A 23,511-nucleotide genomic window follows, 5' to 3' on the forward strand; every position below is an offset into this window, starting at 1 on the left:
GTTACTTAAAGGGTGGACGAGGCCAACAGAATCTGGCAACCACGTATTGCCTTTAAATACGGTCGGAAATAACATGAACACGTTGTTGGAAACATCTCGAATGAATAACAGTTGAACTGAAAGGAACACAAACAGTATAAAATAATAGCATTTCTATTGATATGATATCCTAAAACAATTAGAGCTCTGTGTCAGCGTAACGTGACGGGATAAACTGTCCCAAACCTAAACGGACCATGAACTAACGGTGTTAACGAGGATCCTCGAATGCAACACAGCGCTCCACAGATGGAGGCTGGGCTAGCGGCTGCTCAGCGACCAGCTGCTTGGTGTCAGCAGAAGCAGCCTCCGAGTAGGGACCAGGGAGTGTGGAGTATGGCGTCGCCGGTGACTGCTTGTATGTAACCTGGGAGCCGCCTGTACTTGGGAGGTTAACATCACAGAATCGTCGCATCAGCTAGCATGCCGGCTAGCATCAGGTTAGGCTAACATCAGGTGGCTAGCTCAGCTGTTGACAAGTGTCACTGTTTTTTTATGCTAGCTAGCTTTGTTATGTAGCCTCACTTTTCCTTTCCAATAGCACGACGTTGTTGGAATAGTGGTAACCAGCTCGCAAGCAGTTTCCAACAGCAATGCAGGTAGCGAGAGCGGACTGTTTGCTACATCTCCACCCAGCCTAGCAGCGCCGGTCTGAGCACTGCGCATAATGACTGATTATTATGGCAAGGCTCAGCCTGATCTGCAGATGCAAGCTTGTGTCGAGGGTGTGCAGAAGAAGCAGGGCGTGGAAGCCGAGGAGCAGGTGCCTCCTTGTTTGCTTCCATCCCCGGTGTTGCTGGATGAGGATGCTTCCGGCATCCCACCCCGAGCATCCGCCCTCGCTTGTAAACACACCACAGAATGCCGCAGTACAACTGGGAAGGACTGTGCTCAAGTTGGAAAACATCTCAGCAAAGTTGAGAAGCAGCTCCTCGTAAAAGGAGCCGCGAAGGTGCTGCACGGCAAGTGGGAGACTAATGGCAACTATGCGACTATCCATCATCCTTCCAGTAATATCCACAGCGAGGAGGGAGGCAAACTTGCAAAGAAGAGAAGACCGGTCAGTGTGGACACATCCAAAGCCAAAACCTCTCTGGAGGCAGTGAAGATGAGCATCAAACAGTTGAAGTGGAAAGAGGTTTGTAGAATTGTTTTCATGTTCTTGATTTGTTTGCATTAAAACATGCACAGTGGTACTGAGCGTCATTTTTTGTTGTTGTTGACATTTTACGGTATCACAAGTGTAAGAAGAAGTTAACCTTATATGCAAGTAAAACATTAGCATATGTTAGCTAACGTTAGTGCTGAATGTCACCGTTCCTTCACTTTGCTATCGTAGCTATCAAAGTTATTTTGAGTTTTTAACGTGGTTTTGCGGATTTTATGGTCTTTGTGGGGTTCATATTTTTAGTTTTGATGATCATCAGACAACGTGATTCGGTGTGGAGAGCAAGGAGCAGCACCCTGACCACTGAGCCTTGGGGGGCGCCAGCGTTTATTCTTCAGATCTTGCCGGCAATCAGCTGTATTACTGGTGTCCCACTGAAGTGTTGATAACTTCTAGATAAACAAGTCCATTGGTGACCCGCAGGTTGTCGTTAAATATTCACAGGTTGACTAATCGATCCAGTTCTTCTGGTCCGTTATGACCACGGCTTCCATTATGCATGAGGAGTAAAAAGACGGCTTTGGCAGGTAGGCAGCTGCTCGCCCGTAAACCCAATTACGTGAAACAGTAGCTGCTTTGTCGTCATGGCATGGACCCCCCCTGCAGTCAACATTGTCAATTTCTAGCTGCCAGCCCGCTGGAGGAGTTTGAACTCCTTCTACGTTATCCTTTAATTGAATTTGACCATTGGCGTGTTGTAGCTTGCATTTAGAGTCGGGCTTCCATGCATCTGCAGAGCCAGGTGTTGGCTGATTTTAAGCATATGGCATTCACTTGAACAGTGGAAATGGTTAGCCTTAAGCTGGCCTAATCCAATAGTGGCTAAGTCCTCTTTCAGGCAAAGAGAATACGGCGAGCCAAATTGACGGCAGCGGAAGATGAGAGTGAATCAGCGGTAGTTTGAAACGTTCCGAAAGAGCCACGAGGTGTCCCACACAACGTCCGGGGGCTTGTGGTCAAGGCCTCAACAAAGTTTGGCACGTTAAAGTTCAACGTCATCACAACGACTCTTCCCACTCTTGATTTCCGTGTGGTGGCCCTCGCTCGGCCGCCATGGGGGCTTTCACGCGCTCGCATGCCGACCCACTAATGGGATGCACTTCCTTCAGGGATCATCCTCATCCCAAAGTCGAGGTGGGTTTGTGTCAAGATGGACTGCGCTGCCAAGAGCGATAGCTCAAAGAATGATGCCATCTTTTTAGCCTTCTATCGAGCAAGGAAGCATATTTGGGAAGGCATCATGTTGTAATGCGCTTTGTGGTCCTAGATGTCCTCACGCTTTAAAATCCTTTTAGAGTCGCACATTCTCATCACAACTTGCCTAAGCTACAGGTAATCAAGATTATCCTTCCACTCCAGCACCAACAGAACAACACGTGACACACACGGCAGCAGATCCCGCAAAGATGAGTACGATTTGTTGTTTTAAAAAAAAATAACACTTTTTCTGTAGAAAATAATGGGGATAATCATTTCCAGGGTCAAACTGTTGTGATCATAAAACCTTTATTAAGCGTTAAGAGTTATGATGCCATCTACTGTCCAGAGTTGTAACGACAAGCTACACAAACACTCGCATTATAATGTGTTTGCGAGCAGATAGCGGCAAATCTTAAAAAAAAAAAAAAAAGTCGGCGTCTAGCTTTAGCAGCCAACACCTGTTGCGGTCACACATCAGATTGTTCCCAACGATTCAAGTGTTTTGCTTTTCTAACCGTACGTCTTTTGATACATTTGTACCGAGCAGTTTCCGTCGGGACGACGAGCGCCGTGCGACATCTACTGGCACGGCGTCTCCTTCCACGACAATGACAACATCGTGTCGGGCCAGGTGAACAAGTTCCCAGGTATTCCGTCGCTTCCTTGATTATTTTCTCATGACAATGTGACACACGTGCCTTTAAAGGCATCTCGTCCTGTGTTTAGGAATGGTGGAAATGTCGCGCAAGATCAACCTGAGCCGATCGGTGCGGACTATGCAAGAGCTGTTCCCAGAAGAGTACGACTTCTACCCGCAGTCCTGGATCCTGCCCGAGGAGTACCAGCAGTTCTCCACACAGGTTATTACCATTCAGTGTGTTAGTCATATTGTTATGGCCCTGTTAGTAGCAAAAAATGTTCAATAAAATTATTTGTGCTCGTCAACCCAGCAAACCCTAAAATGAAAATGCATTTCCACAGTATGTCCAGCAGGGAGCACCAGCGTATCTTATTTAAGCACCGTAAGGCTGCCTCACCATCAGGCAGTTACATAATATTCCATGAGAACTTATGTTTCACCTCCAGCAATATTGCATCTATCTCATTTTTGTGACTGCTGCCTATTAGACGGTTGAAGTTTAACTTTAACTTTAATTTCTGCAATAAAGCATGTGATGCAATAAATACAACATCAAATGGGCCGCATGTGACGCTCCTTCTCATTTCTCTTCTGTCAGATCCGCATGGTGAAGGAGAATGACGCCACGCTCAACCCCACCTTCATCGTCAAGCCCGACAGCGGCTCTCAGGGCGACGGCATCTACCTCATCCGTGACCCCGCTGAGCTGCGGCTGTCGGAGGGCGCCCAGGCCAAGCAGGCGGTGGTGCAGGAGTACATCCAGAAGCCGCTGCTCGTCGACAAGCTCAAGTTCGACATCCGTCTCTACGTGCTGCTCAAGTCGCTGGAGCCGCTGGAGATCTACATCGCCAAGGAGGGCCTCACACGCTTTTGCACCGAGCCCTACCAGGTAGCCATGGCGACACAGTGCTTTGCTTGTGATCAGTGTCCAGTTGATCCCCGATTTTCACGGGAGTTACGTTCTGCTTTGTTAAACGTTCAGTCATTCCTTCATTCATTTTCTTTGCTGCTTGTCCTCATGAGGGTCGCGGGGGTAGGCTGGAGCCTATCCCAGCTGACTTCGGGCGTGACTTTTGCAATTATTAGATTAGATTCAGCTCCAGAACCCTCCCCGTATCTCTTCAGTATGCCTCACACACCTATTAAACACATTTTAATTCATAAAAGGTCTCTCACCTCTAATGTATGATAACGTATGATGATGCATTATCAGGTGGAATCGGAGTCATGGTATAGAAGTTATATATAAGCTTGTGTCTCCAAGCAACTATGGTGCGTTCAAGTGGTGCGAACAAAGTGTGAAATCTCAGTGCTTGACAAAAAGTGAAGTTTAAAGACAAACATTTAAAAATTATGGGCTTTTTTTTAATTTTTGTGTGCTGTACATTTTACCTGTATTATCACATTTTTATCAAAGATTGCTATATTTTTTTAAATCAGCAGATTTGCAAGGCTGGGAGTGCTGAATTGCGGGGTTCCGTTGTAAAGCTTTTTAGTCTTCAACATTTTTGTGGCTCATGTGGCATTGAAATAGTGGTATCCCAAGTCTAGTTAACGTTAACGTCTAGTTGCCGAGCCCTCATTGAAGTAGTGTTTGCGCTATGTGGCATCAGCCAGCAGGGGGTGCAAATACTGTTGGCCAAGCTGATTTGCTGCCTAAAGGGGATGCAGAAGAAAGGGAAAAGGGGAGGTTTAATTGAGGTTTCTCCAACAAGTAAAGCTAAATGCAGGCAGAAAGTTGTTTTGCTGATATAGTGACTGCCAAGTCTCATTTGTAGACGCTTCTGGGTGCGGGGAATCCAGGTAATAATGCAATGTCCAGACAGATGATCATGATGGAGTTAAGGCTGTACAGTCAAACCTGTTTTAGTGGCCACCTTTATAGAACGGCCACCTGCCTATAGCAGCCACTGACAAATCCCCCGCGGAAAATGTACGTGTTATAGGCCCTGTGTATAGCAGTCACCTGTCTAACGCGGCCAGCGGCCACCCATTTTGTCTCCCTTGGTCAATATCTGACCGCATATAGCGGCCAAATTACCGCCTCAAGTAGAAGCTTCATGCACGAAAAAGTTTTCTTTTTCAATCAAATAAGCCGTCGTGTGTAGACTTTAATTACTGAGTCCTAGCTCAGTCACAATCATTCACAAGATCCACACAAACTGTCAGTTGTTCCACATTAGAAAAAGCCGTCTGCTTTGGAGCTTGTTGCAGACAGTGACACCGTTTATTTCCTGGTGTGAGACAATGTGCACTGGTCAATACTGTAATGCCGCTTGTTGTGGGGAAGGAGAGACTCACGTCGCCGATGCACTTTAATGGCTTTATTAACAGCGGTTTATTAACCTAGTAGTTCTTTACAACTTTTATCAGCAGTCCCACAGTGCCCTCTACTGGTCAACATGTAACAGTATAATTATATGTATCTGCAAACACAGCAAGCTTCTAATCACAGACATGTTAATATGTGAGCGCACAAATTCAAAATGGCCGCCAACCTGTCTATAACGGCCACCTGCCTATAGCGGCCACTTTTGCCGTTTCCCTTTAATGGCCGCTATAGACAGGTTTGACTGTATTTATTGTATTAGGATGAAAAAAAATAGTTTGATGTCCATAATGGCACATTATGGAGGGTGTGCAACTTTTTTTTTTTTTTTTTACTAGGAACAAAATCGACTTGCAATGTAAATATTCACATTTCCTCTCATTTTCACTGTATTACTGATAAATACTTGAACAATAAATGGCAACCGTCATCTCGAACCACCCTGTTTCTGTCCCTAGCTTCTGGAAGGGCTCTCTGATGGCCGCCAGGTAGCTGCCGCCACGCAGAATGTGTAAACCAAGATGGCAGAAAAGTCGAACTGCAGACAGATTGAAACGTGAACGCTGGCATCGATAGGCTTAGACTCTGACAAGCTGTCATCAGTTGCCTCCACATTTTGCACAATATTTTTCATTCTCACGATAGTAAGGGACAAAGAGCCTCCCTTGTCACTCAATACGGGACGTGTACTTTTATCTGGTCGCACATGTGACCATTTCGTGCATGAGTTTTCATATGAGCAGTCAAAACCATGTGACCTCCCGTCACTCTAACACCCTCACTTCGGCACCTTCACAACACCTCCATACTGCCCCCAGTGGTCATAGTACGCTACAATAAACCCCACAACAAACCAGATAAACTAAACCCAAACAAAACATAAATGCCTCCTGCAGTTCAAAATACTGCAATACTACATACTGTATGCTTGCAGCACAAAAAGTGATGGCGTGAGGTGGCGCAGGCTGGCTAAGGTCGCGTACATTGCCTCTCCAATCTGTCCCGCTTTAGGAGCCGAGCCAGAAGAACCTGGGCCAGGTCTTCATGCACCTGACCAACTACTCCCTCAACGTCCACAGCGGCAACTTTGTCCACTCGGACAGTCAGAGCACAGGCAGCAAGCGCACGCTCTCCAGCGTGCTTCACCGGCTGGCTGCCAAGGGCGTGGACATCAAGCGTGTGTGGTCGGACATCATCGCTCTGGTCATCAAGACCATCATCGCCGTGGTGCCTGAACTGAAAGTTTACTATCAGGCTGACATCCCGCCTGGGAAGCCTGGACCCACATGCTTCCAGGTAGGTGGCGTCAAGATGCAACGTTTGTCCTTAAAAATCAACCCCCCTCAAGCTCTCATGCGCGTTTTCGCATTAGATCTTGGGTTTTGACATCCTCCTGATGAAGAACCTGAAACCTGTTCTGCTGGAAGTCAACTCCAACCCCAGCATGAGAATAGAGCACGAGCAGGAGGTAAGGGTTGCTTGCTACGCTACGCTACAGTACTCATGCAGCAGCAGTGCTGAAGTCCACAGCTTGTCTTCCAGGTGGCGCCAGGAGTCTTTGAATGCGTCAACAGTCCAGTCGATGAGGAGGTCAAAGTGGGCGTGATCAGGGACACTCTGCGCCTGGTGGACCCCGGCCTCAAGAAAACCTCCACGTATGTACACTATGCATTTGAAAAAATAAAAAACTCAGGATGTGATATCTCGCTTTGTTCCGTCCCTTGGAACCCAAACTTCCCCCTGCATGTTTAGTGGGAGGATTAAGCAGGAAGTCCACATTGTTGTTGTTGTTGGAGTCTGGCTGACTGCCTCCCATGTGTGGCAATTCATCTTACAAGCACCCCCCGCCTCTTGTCTGTTTTTATTCCTTGACAAAGAGGATTTACTCTTTCTATTTTACCACCAGCTCTACTGCCTTCAGATCATCTACTAAATCTTATTTTTGCTCGACGGAGTGATTGGGGTATCTCCTCAGAGATAATACTCTCTGCGCTGTTACATTCATGAATACTCGTGACATATTGCTGTAATCCCTCTGTTTAATCGCCTTTCTCCTGTTTCTACACATCTTCATCTCGCAGGAATCGGCATTCTTCACTTGCCCTTGAACATATTTATTTTGAACATACTGTAAATCTCCAGCATTTATCTCAATATGACACAGTTTAAGTGCTACTTAGAAATATAAAAGCTGCACTGACAATGGAAGAAAATGCTCACAGAATTAGGAGAAAAAGTTGAGCTATAGAATAAATAAACTATAGTATTTTCCAAGAATAAAAATGTATTAACTTTTTTTTCTTGAAAGTTAAAATTACACTTTATTCCTGTAATTGTACAAATGTTTTATTTTATAATGTTTGTGAACACTAGCATTTTAAGTAGGGTGGGGCTGGTGTGAGGCAATTATGATGTCCATCCGTCCTCTTTCTATGCCGCTTATCCTCATTAGGGTCGTCGGGGCATGCTGGAGCCTATGCTGGCCTGGTGGCCAGCCAATGGCAGGGCACATTGACAAACAACCATTCACACTCACATTCATACCTATGGACAATTTAGAGTCTCCAATGAAGCTAACATGCATGTTTTTGGATGTGGGAGGAAACCCACGCACGCACGGGGAGACCGTGCAAACTCCACACAGAGATGCCCAAGCGGAGATTCGAACCCAAATCTTCCCGAGCTCCTGATTGTGTGGCCAACATGCTAACCACCGTGGTTATGATGTCATACCTATAAATAAATCTGTTAATATTAAAAATAGCTCAGATAACTGATAATTTAAAAAAAAGGCTTAAATGAGGTAAGATGACCTGTACTGTGCAGGTGCAGGTTCACTTTCGGAGGAAGACATTTCACGTGCTAGTTGTATCAAATGCACACAAAAAAGCCAAATGAGCCACCTGAAACACCAGCGCCGAAGACCAACAGCCGATCAAATTTAGAAGTATTTTTATACTAGTTGACTCGAACCTGAATTTAGTTGCATGCATATTTTGGAGTAAAACAAACAGAGTAATCCCTCGCTTTGAATTTCCCAGCTTCACTCTATCCCGGTTTTTCAAAAATGGATACGCGAATAAATCATGTTGGATTGTGGTTTCATAAAAAAAAAATGTCATATTTAAGCAAGGATTTCTTGTCAAAATTAAGCACTTTCAAGCATAAAATGGCTAAATAAATGAAAATATAAAATATAAGGCATTCAGAAGACACATTCAAAGACGTGATGATATGTAGTATTCTACCCTGGTCACTAGGTGCCAGTAATGTTACTGTAATGTTCGGTGAGACACACAAGCACCAGACTTGGTCATTGGAGGCAACCCTCCCCACACTCAGCTCCCCTAGTTTACAGCATCCGACACGAGCACAAGTCTTTTTATATCTTAAATGGCTTATTTTCTCTTATTCTGTCTACAGTATTAGGTAGCAGGAGTGTAAAGGTGACTATAGGGGTGTTATTTCACGTGTAGATCTAATGTTAAAAAGAAAAACGTATTTAGAAAGTCGTACACAGGTTTTCAATGCTGTAACTGCAAAAATATTTGATCTATAAATAAGGAATCCTATTTCACATAAATTCACTCATTACGGTAGGCTGGGGAAGCAATTAACCGTGAGGGATGACTGTACATGGGAAAGAAGTTGTTTAATGAATTATGTATATGTTATATCAAAAAGGCAGCAGCTGTAGCATTACACCACCAGGGAGGGACAGGCGAGTGGGTTTCATGATAGGCCCACATTTTGCCAGTAGGGAGGGGTGGCTCTGCTGAGGTTCATATTGCTACAATGTAAAAAATACCTCATACAGTGGAGACGTTGAAATTCCACCATATTGGCTGTCAAAAGTAGTATAACTATCTTATTTATTCTTTCAAAGTTCCCAAGTGAAGGCCGGTGGGGAGGAGGCGCCCGTTGAGGCCCGGGACAGGAATCAGCAGGAAGGTGGCACCATGCCCTCGCCGTGTCTCAAGCAGGTCTATCCAAAGTACAACCGGCAGTTCAACTACCTGCGACTGGTGGAGCGGATCGCCGCCCTCTTCATCCGCTTCCTGGGCGTCAAGGGCAACATGCGCCTGGGCCCCACAGCGTTCCGAACGTTCATCAGGTGCGTTCCTTGCAAGGACGTCAGGAGCCCCAGCCTGAGCTGATGTTTGATTCATCACCGTCGTCTTGATTGTGTGTGCGTGCAGGAACTGTAAGCTCAGCAGCAGCAACTTCACCATGGCCTCCGTGGACATCCTGTACATCGACATCGCACGCCGCTGGTCCGGAGCTTTGCCGGACTCTCGAGAGGCAGGTAAGGAAACACTTAAAGAGGAAGGACAGCTTGGAATCAGCAAAATCATCAAGATGCTTTCTGCATCATTAGGGGGTGAATCGAAATATTGGATTTCTGGTCTGCATCTCTTTTCACCATTTTAACACCTCATATTCTTCTAAAAATAAAGTCCTCGCTGGCCTTTAAAACTTTCGCACATTTTCTCCAGTCATTGCCAAAGATTCCGCTCCCCTTCATTAAAAAAATGATGAAATGATCACATCATTTCGTCTCTACAGCCCAAATTCTTGCCTTAATGAGCGGAAATAGCAGAGGCCAAACCTGCAATAGGATGTTACACAGACATTTCCTTGGTCAACTTTGGAGAAAATGTACTTAAAAAATATATATTTTGAACAGGATGGAAGAATCTAGACCAGGGGTGGGCAAACTTTTTGACTCGCGGGCCACGTTGGGTTAAAACATTTGGCGGAGGGGCTGCCTACATTTAGGTGGTCATCAAACAGAACAACACACTTGCTCACGGTGCAACCAAACAAAAACACAACACATCCACAGCAAGTTAACACATCACATAAATCAACTTCTACTACCGCTGTAAAGGGATGATAGACAACAACTAATGGCTAAACATAACACGTAACTTAAAACTGTTATTTCCAAAAGCCCACAAGGCATGCTGGGCAGTCCAGCTGCAATAACAATATCAACTATGAACAATACAACACTGGATATCAGGAATATGTTAACTCCAACTTGTTTTCTTCTCTGACGACCTCCTCAACATATTTTACAATCAAGCAAAAATGCGACAAACCACAAGCTACCCAGCATGCCTTGCGGCAGGAAAATATGGGTGTTTATTTTGGCACGGGTATTATGCATAGATATTTATTTGCAGGTTACTTTGGTTACGAGTTGTGTTGCTTGGGTGAATTTTTTGTACAAGCTACATTTAGATTGCATTTTGGCGACTCAAGCGTGCCCCAATAGCACTGAAAGTCAAGTTGCCGGCCACAGTTTCGATGTTAAAGGTTTAAAAATGACCGGCGGGCCAGATTACCATGCTCGGCGGGCCCAATGTGGCCCGCGGGCCGCAGTTTGCCCACCCCTGATCTAGACTCGACAGCACCTCTGGTGGTTGCACCAAGTAGTGCACTTCATTCGGCCTCACTGACCTCAAGATGCAATGCCACTCATACTTTTCTTATTATGAATGATTATTCATTATTTTCTATGTGAACAATTGTTAAGAAATGCCAATAAATTGAAGGTGGGCCTTTTTTAGAAGGTTTTTTTGTTCTTTCACCTGCAGGTATGGGACTGCAGGCCTTCGTGGAGGCCTTCCTCAACCTGGCGGCGCGCAGGTTCAAATCCCAGTCGTCGCGGGAGCAGGCGCTGTCGCTGCTAGAGCTCTGCGAGGCTCAGCTGGAGTCCCAGCCGGGTGCGGAGGAGCGTCGCTCGGTCAGCTGCGGCAGGTCGGCCTCGCGGGGCGTCAAGAACCCGAGCCCCGCCAACCCCAGGCTGGTCTCGCCGACCCCCCTGCGTAGGGCATCCAGCCAGGACTACCGGCTGAATGCAAGACTCAAGCCTCGCACGCTCAGGGCCAACGTGGAGAACTGAGGCAGCAAGCCATGACGCTGGCAAGCGTTTATGTGTGAGTCGAGGCGCGAGGGAGGGGGAGAATGGACACTAAAGGTTTGTCAGCAGTGATGGAGTGAGGAGGCGCGAGGAGGTTGGTGCTCTTCTGTCGCCGTTTTCAGCAAATATGTGCTATGGACTTTTTAATTTATTTGCAGATCCTACGTGGCAGCTCTTTGCTTGCCTTCACCTTTGCCTGGCAACTCATATTGTGGCTGCATTCAACTCCTGCTGACACGAGGACACACGGTACATTGTTGTTCTTATTATTACTGACCTCTTGATTGATTTTGCACTAAGAGACATTTTGCACAGAAATGCATGCGAGCCAGCGTGTGTTTCAATGAACATTTCTTTTTGAAGCCCATCACTGGCGAGCTACACGAACTCGCATTCAACACTACGAGCATGTTGCAGGTAGAACACACACATGCACAACTAACGAGGGGACACTTGACTTCGCCATTTTACAAAGCTATTGTATGTCCATGAAAACCTGCTGATGTATGGTAAAAAGTTCTACAGTGGAACCTTGGTTAGCGTCATGAATTCGTTCCAGAAGGTCCGAGTCAAACAAAGAAATGCTAACTGAATTCATTTTTTACCTCATAAAAAATCATGTAACTCCAATTGCAGTCATCCCTCGTTTGTCGCAGTTAATTGGTTCCAGACTGGAATGTTTTTTAGTTTAACATTATTAGAGCCCCGTAGACATGAAATAACACCCCTGTAGTCGCTTTTACACTCCTATTCTTTGCTTACATCACATTGCGCAGGCTACGGTATCACTGCAGCGACATAAGAGACGGCCGCCGCTAGCATAGCAAGCTAGCGAGATAACTAGTTAGCCTATTCAAATTTACTTATTTTAAACTTAAAGTGTTTCAAATGGAGTAGGGAAGAAGGACAGAGAAGCCAAAAACCTACCACTTCCACATGGCATGAGAGGAGAACCTTCACTCGATCTCAGCCATGGCATGTCGATTCAGTAGCCAGCCTCAATGCAGTGTGAAAGGTCATGTGATCTAATGTCATGTCTCATAACATTACAGATGCCGAGTGACCACAATACTGCATATAACTTTATGTACATATAACTATTTACACATAACTTTATTTACACATAACTTTATGTGCATATAACTATTTACACATAACTTTATTTACACATAACTTTATGTGCATATAACTTTATGTACATATAACTTTATGTGCATATAACTTTATTTACACATAACTTTATGTACATATAACTTTATGTGCATATAACTTTATGTGCATATAACTTTATTTACACATAACTTTATGTACATATAACTATTTACACATAACTTTATTTACACATAACTTTATGTGCATATAACTTTATGTACATATAACTTTATGTACGTATAACTTTATGTGCATATAACTTTATGTACGTATAACTTTATGTGCATATAACTTTATTTACACATAACTTTATGTACATATAACTTTATGTGCATATTTTTTGACTCATGCTAGGCCATAGTCAGCCACGAAACAACGATCATTTATTGATTATTTTTTGAAAAACTGCGATACAGTGGGTGAGTGATATTCACACCGCGATATAGTGAGGGACGAATGTAATCCGTTTCAGAAAGCCAAAAATGATAACTGGAAAATGCAGAAAACGATTTAAAATGCATGTAAATGCTGAATGAAAGGGGTAAATCAACATTTAGGTTCCCTTCTACCTTCCTTGAAGACGTGACGGTTCCCAAAGACACGATGTGGCGGCGAGATCAGCACCTTCCTGTTTTGCAATGAGTTATTTCTTGAATTCAAGAAGTGTTTCTCACTTCGATAACCCAAAATGGAGCCAAAGAAGGGTGCAAGTGCTGGCATTTTGATAAAGAAGTTGAGAAACAGTATTAAATTCAAGAAATAACTCATGACAAAACAGGAAGGTGTCGTTGGAGAGGAAGGTGTTGATCTCGCCACCACATCTTCCTGTCTTCAGTGAAGGTAAAAGTAACCTTTGAATGTTTGTTAGGCTTGGGCATCATTTGAATGTGAGCGATTCCGGTTCCGATTCCTCGTTTCAATTCCAGTTCCTAACGATTCTCGGTTCCGATTCTTTCCAGAGGTAGGGTCGCAAAGGTTTGCATGGTTTAAATGAGGGCGCTAACCAGCGTTCTTGAATGAAATGTCTGAATGTCTCCATGATTTCTCAAAAATGATATGAGTTTTCAACCAGTACATACTGTAAATATCAAAGCATTGAACTTTGTCCTTACATAGGACTCCACCTTCACAAATCATCCATATTTTTGAAAAGCTCATGAAAAAGCAATGACACATATCCCGTTTATGTGTCTCATGATGCAGAATAGACAAAATGTAAGTTAGCCATGTTACTGACATCCTACGAAGCTGCGTGCAGACTATCAGGCAAATACAGTGAATGGAGTAACGCTTCACGGGGTCTGGTCAACTTCCTGGCTAAAGCTAGCGTTAGCGTCATGTCGTTTGTCTGAAAAAGCACACAGCCTTACATCGGATATGGGAGTTACCCACCGTATTCGCACTATAAAGTCAAATTTGTTTGCTGCTTCAATGTTGGCATAAGATCAACGTAATTTATTGTTTGACTTACCTGGCTGGCTGGGCACTCTGAACACCCTGAATCCCGAGATGACGACTCATGTTAGCGGTGCGCCCTCCTCTCCATCATACGGTGGCGTCGCAAATGTTGCACTGCACCGACCGATCGAGTGTCGTTGCGCGCTGTCCGTGGTTGAGATTCCCATCGATGCTCGATGCCCGATGCCCAACTCTAATGTTCATCTGTCCCTTTCATTCATTGTTTTACGCATGTAAAACTATAAAAACGTGTTTTGTTTTAACATCTTTGAGAGTCAACCGCAAAACGGGCAACATAGCTGACTACCGGTTCCGGCTGCCATTTTGTTAGCAAGGTAAGGGTGCTAGCAAGGATGCTTTGTGTTGGACTCACACAGTGTGTTGATAACATGGCAAGACGCGAAGCATATTGTACACCAACCGGAAAATGTACACAAACCGAGGTTAACCGGAAAACACGCTAACCGAGGTTCTGCTGTATTCGTTTTATTTCATGCCAATTACCAACAAGCATATGATGGAATTCCAACACGAATGGCAAGTTACCAATAGCGCTGTTTTACAAAATAAAAAACAGGACTGAACATTTTAAGTGATGTTGACTTTTATTGTGTAGCTACATTGTAAACAATGCGGTTGGCCTTGCCTTTGCTAGCATCTCGTACCTGTAAATATTTGGAATTTCACTACAGGACTATCACAGCATCCTCTTTGTGGTTACTGTGAAGGCCGCAGGCTTTCTGCGAGCCGCTACAGGGAATAACAATCAGGCAGTATGTAGGTCAGCCTCGCTTCTCAAAGCTCGCATCGCACCTCCTTTTTGGAGTCTGAGCATATGTCCTTCCCTTCAACAACGAAGCGGACGCAGGGGGCTTAAAATAGCTAAATAAAACTTTAATAGGTCTTGTTGCAAATGTACATCAATTGCACGGCCACATGTTGACAACACAAGTTCCTCTGTACATTATTGTTTTGTCGCGGTCGTTAAAAGAATGCAACAAATACTTTATAGACTTTCAACATACTTACAAAAAGTATTTTCTACAAGTCCATAGAAAACATACATCTTTTTTTATTTTATTTTTTGCTGTATTTATAGCTGATTCATTTTCTGCTTGAGCTCGTCCTGTAAACTCGGCAAGATTCTACGGCGTTAGCGTAACGGGCTAGACAACGTTAAAGAGTGTTTTTATGTACGGGAGCACAAGTAACATTCGCATCAGTCACAAAGAGAGACTGTGCAACTTTTTTTGGCCACTTAGCTAAAAAGTCGGCCTAAGAGCTAGTTTTACCATCACAGGGGGAGCAGCTAACGTACCAGAATCTTAGTACAGGGCCCCACAAAGGTTCAAATAATAAAACAAAACAACAAAAAAGAAACTTTACCTGGAAACATCAGGAAAGTATCTGGTAGTTAATGCCTTATATGGCACACCTATTCTTGCATGCCTTTATGCAATTAGTTTGTTCTGTCTTGGATCCCAGCTAGCTAAACATTGTGAGGGAAGCCATAATTATGAGGCATTGTTTAGGAGAAGTAAATTTAAAAAAAAAAAAAGGACTTCAAAGCTGCATAGTCTTCATTTTAGTGTTAAAATCTTTCTTTCTGATTCTGTGTGTAGTTTTTTTCAGATTTCATCAGATACAATTTGACAGAGGTGCTGTGTAAAAAAAAACAACCAAAAAACAACAACAACCCAACAAAACAAGCTAATCAAACAGCCACTTAACATAAAAGTGCATAGGCATTGACTGATGAGAAATACAGGATTGTGCTTGCCAATCTCGTCAAGATTGAACTCTGCTTGAACTTGAACCCGACCGCCCAAGACTCCCTCCTGTTTGCGTAATCTGTTGTTTGGCTCGCGATCGTACAGTCAAAACATCGCCATAACGAGGGGGGAAGAACACAGAACGGGTGACAGGTAAACAACCGAGCTAGTTTGTATTTACAAACACCCATGACGATACAGCAGAGTTGGAGCGAGCGGTGAGGTACGTTTACAAAAAGCTCTGTCAACTTTAGGTAAAAAATAGTGTCAGCTTTTTATTTACACTTTACCAGACTCTCCAGAATCACTCGTGTATTGACTCATATGTCTTCTAGCATCACTTTCTGAATGGTAACAAAAACAACATCTAGCACTGGTAAGGAAGGCAAATAGGATCCACGATTAGCATAGCAGGACTTGCTAGTGGCTTCACATTCAGAAGAATCACGGGTAGTGGTAAGGGTGGTAGGGTTAAATGCTTGGCTTTAGGGTGGGGGGGAAGGGATTTTCGGAAAGGTTTAAGGGTAGGAGTGTAAGAGATTAGAGTTGGGTTAACTTTGGGTTTCGGGTTTTAGGGTAGGGTAAGGATGTGGGTAAGGATTTGGTTTTAGGTAAAGGGTGATTAGTTGGGGTCAGCTTAAGCTTTATGCTTTTAGGGTAGGGTAGGATTCAGGAGTTTTGTGTTGGGGATAGGTAAAGGTAAGGGTGGTGCGGTTCAGGGTATCAGTGTCGGGATACGGTTAAGGTTTCCGTATCAAGAAAATCTTTGGGTTAGATTTCCAAGGATATTAGTGTTAGGAAGTAAGCTAAGGGTAGGGTGGCGATAAGGGTAGGGTGGCGTAAAGTGGTGTGGCGGTAGGAATCCAATGCTGAGGTTAGGTTTAACAGTAGGTTAGGATTGTCGGGAAGGTCCAGGAGAAGGTTTAGGGAAGGACAAACAACCCATGGAGCGGATTCTGCTTCAACCAAGTCATGTTTTGGACCTAAAGTCCTCACCAAACCAACATGGGAAACAAATCAGAACAAACGTCCTTTCCAGCTGCGGCTCACCAAGTCCAGTGTATAGCGTGTCCAACACATGTCTGCACATCTCCAGCTACTTGCGCAAGAAAATGACCTGAACCAAGAGTCAAGACTACCTTGAAGATGCTTCTCAGAACTGCGGCAAGCACTAGAAGCTGTTTATCAACTACCGGTGCTTCCGGCTTGCGTTCTCCTCCCGTCTCCCGTCATTCATCTTTTGAGAAGAAAAATAAAACTCCTAAATACAAGTCTGCTCTTATATTTGAAGTTATCAAATATAGGTATGTGTGTGTATACTCTAGAAGCAAAAAAGGAAACGCATACATCTATATTACTGTAAATTGCATCAATATAGTATCACATAAATCTGATTTACTTTCATAATACATATACGTTTGTACAAGCTCTATCCTTTACAAATCCACAGTATATAATTGTGCCTTTTTGTATTTTTTTTCTTTGCAAGAAATAGCCGAGCCGTGGAATAAAGTTGCGATCCTAGCTTAAGGCGTTTCATGTACCAATAGCTTTCACAAAGTGCACTACATGGGGGTTCGGGGGTGGGGGAGGTCACGTAGGACGCTCAAGAACACGCCCAAAGGCTGAACGAAGAAGTTGTTTTTGGACTAAAAATATCAGGATTTTTAGTTCCTATTTGGTTGTCTATAAACATGGACTTTAAGGTAAAGCACTAGTTATTTATCCTCCACAATGATTCTGCAATGTTTCTGAGTGGTTGTCGGCGAGTCCGCACTCCACGTAGTGGTTCATCCCAGGCGGTTCCATCCGTTGTCCCAGCAGCCGCATACATCCAATGGAAACGTGTTGGGTGGATAGTTCATATGTACAAGCTCTGCCCCGCCCCCACAACGAAGGGGCGTCCCGTGCTCTGTCCCTCGAGGTAAAGTCTTGCCTCTTGCGTCCCACGACGGCTACTCGCGTTCTGCGCATAAAATTCGGAAATGTCTTCCACAAGCGCTGTCCTCATTAAAAGAACATGCCCACTGAGTTTTCCAATCTGGGGTCTGTCCCCGCCTTCTTAGCGTCCATGTCTCTAGCAGTTACTGCTGTTCCGGAACTCTCCGTTCTCAGTGATCTGCAGTTTGCTGGGGTTGGTCGGCGAGATGCCGTTGCGCGACTGCGTGCTGTAGCGCTCTTTCAGCTGGGTCAGGGCGCTCATTAGACGGGCGTTGGCGGCGTCCAACGAGGCGATGCGCTTTTCCTGGACAGAAACACACATTAGACATACAAGATCAAGCAAGAAAGCAAATCCACTTTTCAACAGTCCAAATCGTGGAAATGATCATTTGACAACTTCATAGGAGATGACTCATAAATTAGTCGGGTACTTGGTAGACAGCAGTTCTACACCGAGGCCTACCACCTGTGTCCGGTAGGTGGTGCTAATGTACACCATTTTCATAGTTGTTCCTTGATCGCCCTATGTTCTTTACTTGTGTGCAAATTGTGTTATTTAAATTGGGCTGGTAACCAACACTGCCTCATTGTTGGAGTAGGTAAATGAAAGTGCTCATGACACCAAAAAACATGTTAATCGTATTGTTTTTGCTGTGAAAAATGACATTGAAAGGGTATTTCCTATGTTAGATGTGTGCTCGAATGTTATCTTTTGTAAAGGTTTCGTCACTAAAAACAGTCGGAGTCTGGGGCAGATTGCAGAAGTGACATCACACCCGGGACGCCCCCTCCATTGTTTCAATTGTTTTTGTGTTGTGGTGGTACATTTTTGGTTGAATTTCCGTTGATGTTATACATATTTTTTCATATTATGCCTGAGTGTTGTGTGGTAGGCTTTTGCTCAAACACTCGAGCAGAAGGAGTAAGCTTCATCATCTTTCGCCGCGATAAATGGACCAGGCAAGTGCAATGAACGCAAGCAAAATGGACACCGTCAGATGCGTCGGTATTGTGCTCGGCGCACTTCAAGGACCATTGTTTTACTATTTCCTCAGTTAAAGGAAAGTTTGGGACTAAGTGTGTATTGCCGCAGGGTGATTCCACTATCAGCTGTCCCGACTATCTTTCCTCAACCCAGACCAGGTGTGAGTAAAAACACAAGCACCGACGCAGACGGCAATCCAAAAAGTCAGAAACCCAGAAGATGTTCAGCTGTGGAAAAGCTTGCCAAGGTGACAGTAAGTAAATCCACATTTTTCTGATAGATATTTTCTACCAATCTTAGAATAATATGTGTTTTCATGTCAAATTTCAATGCTAGCATAAAAGCTAAACAAACAGTCATCAGTTTTTCTCAATCACTGCTCACTGGTCTTGTAATTTATAGTCTGCATATACAGTATCTCTATGGCAATCACTGCCAGCAAAACAACATTCCTGTTTGTTATCATTTATGTATTTTTATGTGTTATATCAGATGACAGTCTCCCACTGTCAGCTGGTGTACATCCACATCGCCTTGACAATCATTATTGGTCGCCTGGTCTGTAAATTTGTCAGGATCTGTGCCCATGTTGCTCTCTTACTTGTCAAAATATGGCTCAAATCTGTATGGTCTAATGCCCAACGCGCCCTCAAACACTCATTTTCTTCGACTTCAAAAACAGTCTTCAATTACTGAAGAACAGTCTGAGATGTCAGAAAATAGCTGTCTTTCTTCACGCTGCTGTGCCTCCACGGCTTGAGTGACTGTCGAAAGGGTTCCGGGTCTTCCGGGTGTGACACAGCCAAAGAGAGATGTTGTAGTTACAACTGACTGACCTGTGCATCGATGATTTTCTGCTTCGAGTCCACCACGGCCTGCATGTCGGAGTGATCTTTCTTTAGCTCCTCCTCCACTGACATTAACCTGAGCAAAGAACACCAAGAGCGTCAGATAAGCGCAAAACTGTAAGCAAACGTTACCGTCTTACTCCTTACGGTTCCCCACCTGCTGATGATGCCCTTCATCTGGAGGTCCTTGTCGTCCTGCTGCCGGCGCAAGCGCTCCTCCGACTCCTCCAGCCTGGCCTGGTACTCCATCAGCACCTTCTGGGCTTGCTCATCCTGGCCTTTGAGACGGGCCTCGTACTCCTCCAGCTTCTGCACAGACGCCCGCAGCTTCTCCTGCAGCAGGGCGATCTCCTGCTGGTACTTCACAAAGAAGACCCGGCGATGAGACCATAGTCTTCATCAAGAATCATCAGTCATGACTTCCCTTGTCAGGAGTTTCCCCTTTCCTCTTGAGCTGGACCAGTAAGGACTAGCGAGAACTCTCTTCATCAAGCCTTTTGTTTCTGTGACTGAGCACCGGCTTGTGGGACCTCACATTGTCCACAAAAACTCACTGAAGTAGCTCCGAAATAAAGTGAAAGTTTCAACTGAAAGGACTACGAGAGTCAAGGGACTAAGGAAGTAAAGGGTCGGAGTCACCAAGTAAAGCTGATGACAATCCTGGGTTCCCATCTGGGATCAAGAATGGAATCCCCTCAGAAAGGAAAGGCAAAAACTAAGGAACATTATGGTCGTGTCTCCTCACTGTCACAGGACACTGAGGACTCTGCTCCACCGCAACCGACATCATTGATTTGTAAAAACAGGATTTTAGATTTTCGAATTGAGTTTTGAATGAGGAAAGGTGCACGATATGTCAAGACGCCTTGACGTCTCCCGCTAGTTTCATTACGCCGAACTGACGGAGGACCAACACAGCCGACCGGAGCACCCAGAATGATTCAATTACACGCTGTGAGGAACGCCGCCTCTGTGATTTATCTCCACTTGTCACCTTCTCTTAGTTTATCACATCACTCTGCTGCCTGCCGCCCACTGGGACGCGTTTCCCATTAGACCCCCCACCACCTCTGGCATATGGAATAGTAACCTCAAACTGATTTATGCTCTACCCTTCTCTACCCCCCTTAGAATTACTAACAACTACCTTTGCCCTCCATGGCACTCCTACCCAAAACACCCCCACAACCCCGCCACTCCTTCCCCTCGGGCGCAGCACGTATGTCACTCACTCTTCTCTTGATGCTACTTTTTACGAGGGAGACCACAGTGCGGAACTGATATCCAACAAAAGTGGCTGGTGAGGGAAGCAGGGAAGAATAATAGGGTTGCTCTTGCTGACAAAGACGCAGACGCACAAACAAGCTGCAATGCACATGAACACATACAATACACATGCACACACACGCTAATCTCCACCTGTGCCTAAAAACATTTACACCGTATTTCCTCAAATAGTGGTTTGCTCAACTGCAGGATTGTGTAAAAATTAAAATGAAAAGTCAACTAGTGGAACCACTTGTTAGTTTTCTGAGAAACGGATCAATTTATTTGAGGTATGGCATTTCTTAAATAGGTAGTAGGCCACTATTTGAGGAAACAGAGTAAGTGCATTTACTCCAAACATGAATATGAACATCCTTGAGGTCAGGTCTGTCTTCGGTAGGGTCGATTTATGAGGGAGGGGGTGGTTTACACAGGGAAAAAGAGAAAGGTGGAGGTGAGAGGGACGTCAAAAGGTCTGTTTCGGGGGGGTCATGTTACCTTTTGCACCTGTGTCAGCTCCTCTCTGTGTCTCAGTGAGTCGTGCTCCATCCCCTCATGGTCTAAATACTGCATATTCATATTCAATAGCCAGGCTGCTGTGCGGTCCAGCGCACTGGGGTTCACTGGGGAAGGGGCCTAGTGGGAACCAACACACACACAAACACACACCACACACACATACACACACATGAGCGGAGTGCACGTGTGGGGAGGGATGTGGGAGGGCGAGGGGCTGGAGAGGTTGGCAAACAAAAGCACAGGTACAACAGAAAGAAGCTCAAAATGAACACCTGGACCAAAAGCGGGTGGAATGGACGCACGTCTGCAAGCTCACACATTCAGCGCCTTTGTGCGAGTCACGTGTCTCTGTAACAATTTGGTTTGGACCTTACCTCATTCCAAAGTCTTAGCGTTATAGACCAAATAAATTCAGACATACGAAAACTCAGGGTTCACACTCACGACGCTGTTAAATATACATGTGAAGTCTCACTCTGATGCAAATTGAATGAATGCTTGGTGTGACCAGCGAGCCGGTTAATTTAACGACAAGCCTGTGAATGATTCAGCGGAGACTAGAGCATGAAAGTATGATGGCTGAAACGTCCTCTCCTTCATCTGGTAACCAAGGACGACCATTAACCACTAATAGGACTACGTTTTTTTAAATGCCGCCATTCCCCTACACACTCAGACAGACAGACAAGACACCATCAAGCCAGCTGTTTAGCCCCCTGGCGAGGTCTGTTTCCTGTCACCTTGTGTGCACATGCGGGCGTGAATATGAGTCGTTAATAAGATGCTAACTGTGCCTCTGCCACCCTCGCGTAAAGCGCACTAAAGCAGTAAAACAGCGGTGGACTTGCATGCAAATTACGTGCGCAATGAGCAGAGGGGGCCCGCCCACACTGGCTCCTTGCCTGGCACATTGGTAAACAACTTTAGCTGTAATTTCTCAGAAGTCTTGTCTAACGTCAATGGTCTCCTTGGAAATATTGTTGCTGCGCTGCGTGTGATTGGTCAGATTCTCCACAGGATCAATTGTTCTGTAACATGGTAACATTCTCCCTGCCAAAAGTTTATCTTAAGATGCCTCCCATACCTGTTTGTGCTGGGCCCTTTGCTTGGTCTCAGGACTGTCCCCTTTAGATGATGATGACTGTTGCCGTAAACGAGCGCTGCTGACGGGCCAGTCCGGGGACGATGTCATCATGCTGCCAGAGCCGGGCCTGGGATAGGCTCCACTGTTAAGCAGATTAGGAGGCGTACGACCCCGCGTGATACTCTGTGGAGGAGGTTGGTCTATCCTCCGCTGGGGGCCGGCGCTGTTTTGTCGGGGGACAGCGGGCTGGTGCTGGGCCTCGGTGAGGGAGAGCTGTCGGCGGGTAAACTCACCGGAGCGCCTGGTGTATTCATCGCTGCTACTCCCGCCGCCTTGGTTCAAGAAGGAGTGCTTCCCACCTGCTGGTCCATCCTCATTGTTGCTATGGGAACTGACTGAACTGTGGCACTCTGAGCCTGAGTCGGTCATACCCCGCGGGGACACGGGCAGGCAGGTGGCCATCTGGTAAACTGGATTCTGGAAGGACAGGGGGGCTAGCAGCTGGGCAGGTCGACCCGGAGCACTGTCCGTGTTTGGCGTGGTCGGGGTCTGTCCGGGCCTCCTCAAGGTTGGACCACCTGGGATGTTGCACTGTGGGACCCTGGCGGACCAGCCTCCCACAGAGACCGGAACTTCAGCCAGGTTGTCAGGGGTTCCAGGACCTTGACCACCTTCCATACTGCGGGGGTCTTGCAGGTCCACCATAGACAGACTTTTGCTTCCATTGGCCATGCCCAGATCCGGCTCATTGGTCTCAGAGTAGCTTGAACTGCGTGCCGGGGAAGGCTGGATCCCTGAGCTCCTCGTCACAAAAAAAAGGTCTTTGTTTTCTGGGGTGGGGGACGGCAGCCTGGTGAAATCAACCAATCTGAGAGGAAGAAGGTGCAGAAATATTAATTGTTGGTGGGAAAGGAAACAAAACAAAGGCGGCTTCAAGCAATAAACCACACCACTCTATCTAGAGCAAACCTTCTGGTTGTTCTACTCCAATCCTGTAGGTGGTGGTACTGCACTACAAAATAATTACCATTGGCCATGGCCGCCTACCTTTTTGAAGGGTATGAACACGCCACAGCTAAGCTAACCTTAATGGTTCTGACATTAGATCATGCAGATCATGCCACGGCAATATTGTCTTTATTGTTCCAAGCCCATCTTTATGGAATCATGATATCAGCTTT

The 23,511-nt window shown here is 45.3% G+C and overlaps 2 protein-coding genes across 19 annotated transcripts in view; one reads left to right on the forward strand and one right to left on the reverse strand.

The window, feature by feature from the left end:
- Nucleotides 1–75: 75 nt before the first annotated feature.
- Nucleotides 76–11,935, forward strand: ttll11 (tubulin tyrosine ligase-like family, member 11). 4 transcript variants are annotated; one of them, XR_008566602.1, is made up of 11 exons: nt 76–1,177; nt 2,955–3,054; nt 3,134–3,267; nt 3,646–3,936; nt 6,388–6,672; nt 6,749–6,844; nt 6,919–7,031; nt 9,263–9,490; nt 9,576–9,682; nt 10,980–11,554; nt 11,669–11,935. XR_008566602.1 is itself a non-coding variant. In XM_054757984.1 (11 exons), exons 2-11 carry the CDS (start codon nt 707–709, stop codon nt 11,285–11,287), a joined length of 2,133 nt encoding a protein of 710 aa, XP_054613959.1. In that variant the 5' UTR covers nt 76–479; nt 581–706; the 3' UTR covers nt 11,288–11,935. The 4 variants fall into 4 exon arrangements, 3 of the variants coding, with proteins under 3 accessions (XP_054613959.1, XP_054613960.1, XP_054613958.1); XM_054757984.1 differs by having other exon boundaries at nt 76–479; nt 581–1,177; nt 10,980–11,935; XM_054757985.1 differs by having other exon boundaries at nt 76–479; nt 1,051–1,177; nt 10,980–11,935.
- Nucleotides 11,936–14,788: 2,853 nt separating this feature from the next.
- Nucleotides 14,789–23,511, reverse strand: part of dab2ipb (DAB2 interacting protein b) — a 104,088-nt gene continuing 95,365 nt past the window's right edge. For 14 of the 15 annotated variants that reach the window (XM_054757968.1, XM_054757967.1, XM_054757972.1 and 11 more), the window contains 5 exons: nt 22,331–23,198; nt 21,226–21,363; nt 19,619–19,821; nt 19,450–19,537; nt 14,789–17,932 (listed from right to left, as the gene is read on the reverse strand). In XM_054757968.1, coding sequence (XP_054613943.1) covers nt 17,765–17,932; nt 19,450–19,537; nt 19,619–19,821; nt 21,226–21,363; nt 22,331–23,198 — 1,465 coding nt within the window. In that variant the 3' untranslated portion in view covers nt 14,789–17,764. The remainder of the gene's footprint in view (nt 17,933–19,449; nt 19,538–19,618; nt 19,822–21,225; nt 21,364–22,330; nt 23,199–23,511) is intronic. The other variant, XM_054757969.1, reaches the window with a different exon arrangement.

Source organism: Dunckerocampus dactyliophorus, chromosome 17, assembly GCF_027744805.1.
Source record: "Dunckerocampus dactyliophorus isolate RoL2022-P2 chromosome 17, RoL_Ddac_1.1, whole genome shotgun sequence".
Classification (NCBI taxonomy): Eukaryota; Metazoa; Chordata; class Actinopteri; order Syngnathiformes; family Syngnathidae; genus Dunckerocampus; species Dunckerocampus dactyliophorus.

What these genes read in the sequence shown, in the direction of transcription:
- ttll11 (XM_054757983.1), top strand. Translation starts at nt 707, where the DNA reads ATGACTGATTATTATGGCAAGGCTCAGCCTGATCTGCAGATGCAAGCT. An exon ending in AACAGTTGAAGTGGAAAGAG is followed by an intron (nt 1,178 to 2,954) that starts GTTTGTAGAATT and finishes TGTACCGAGCAG; the next exon opens with TTTCCGTCGGGACGACGAGC. An exon ending in GCCGGACTCTCGAGAGGCAG is followed by an intron (nt 9,683 to 10,979) that starts GTAAGGAAACAC and finishes TTTCACCTGCAG; the next exon opens with GTATGGGACTGCAGGCCTTC.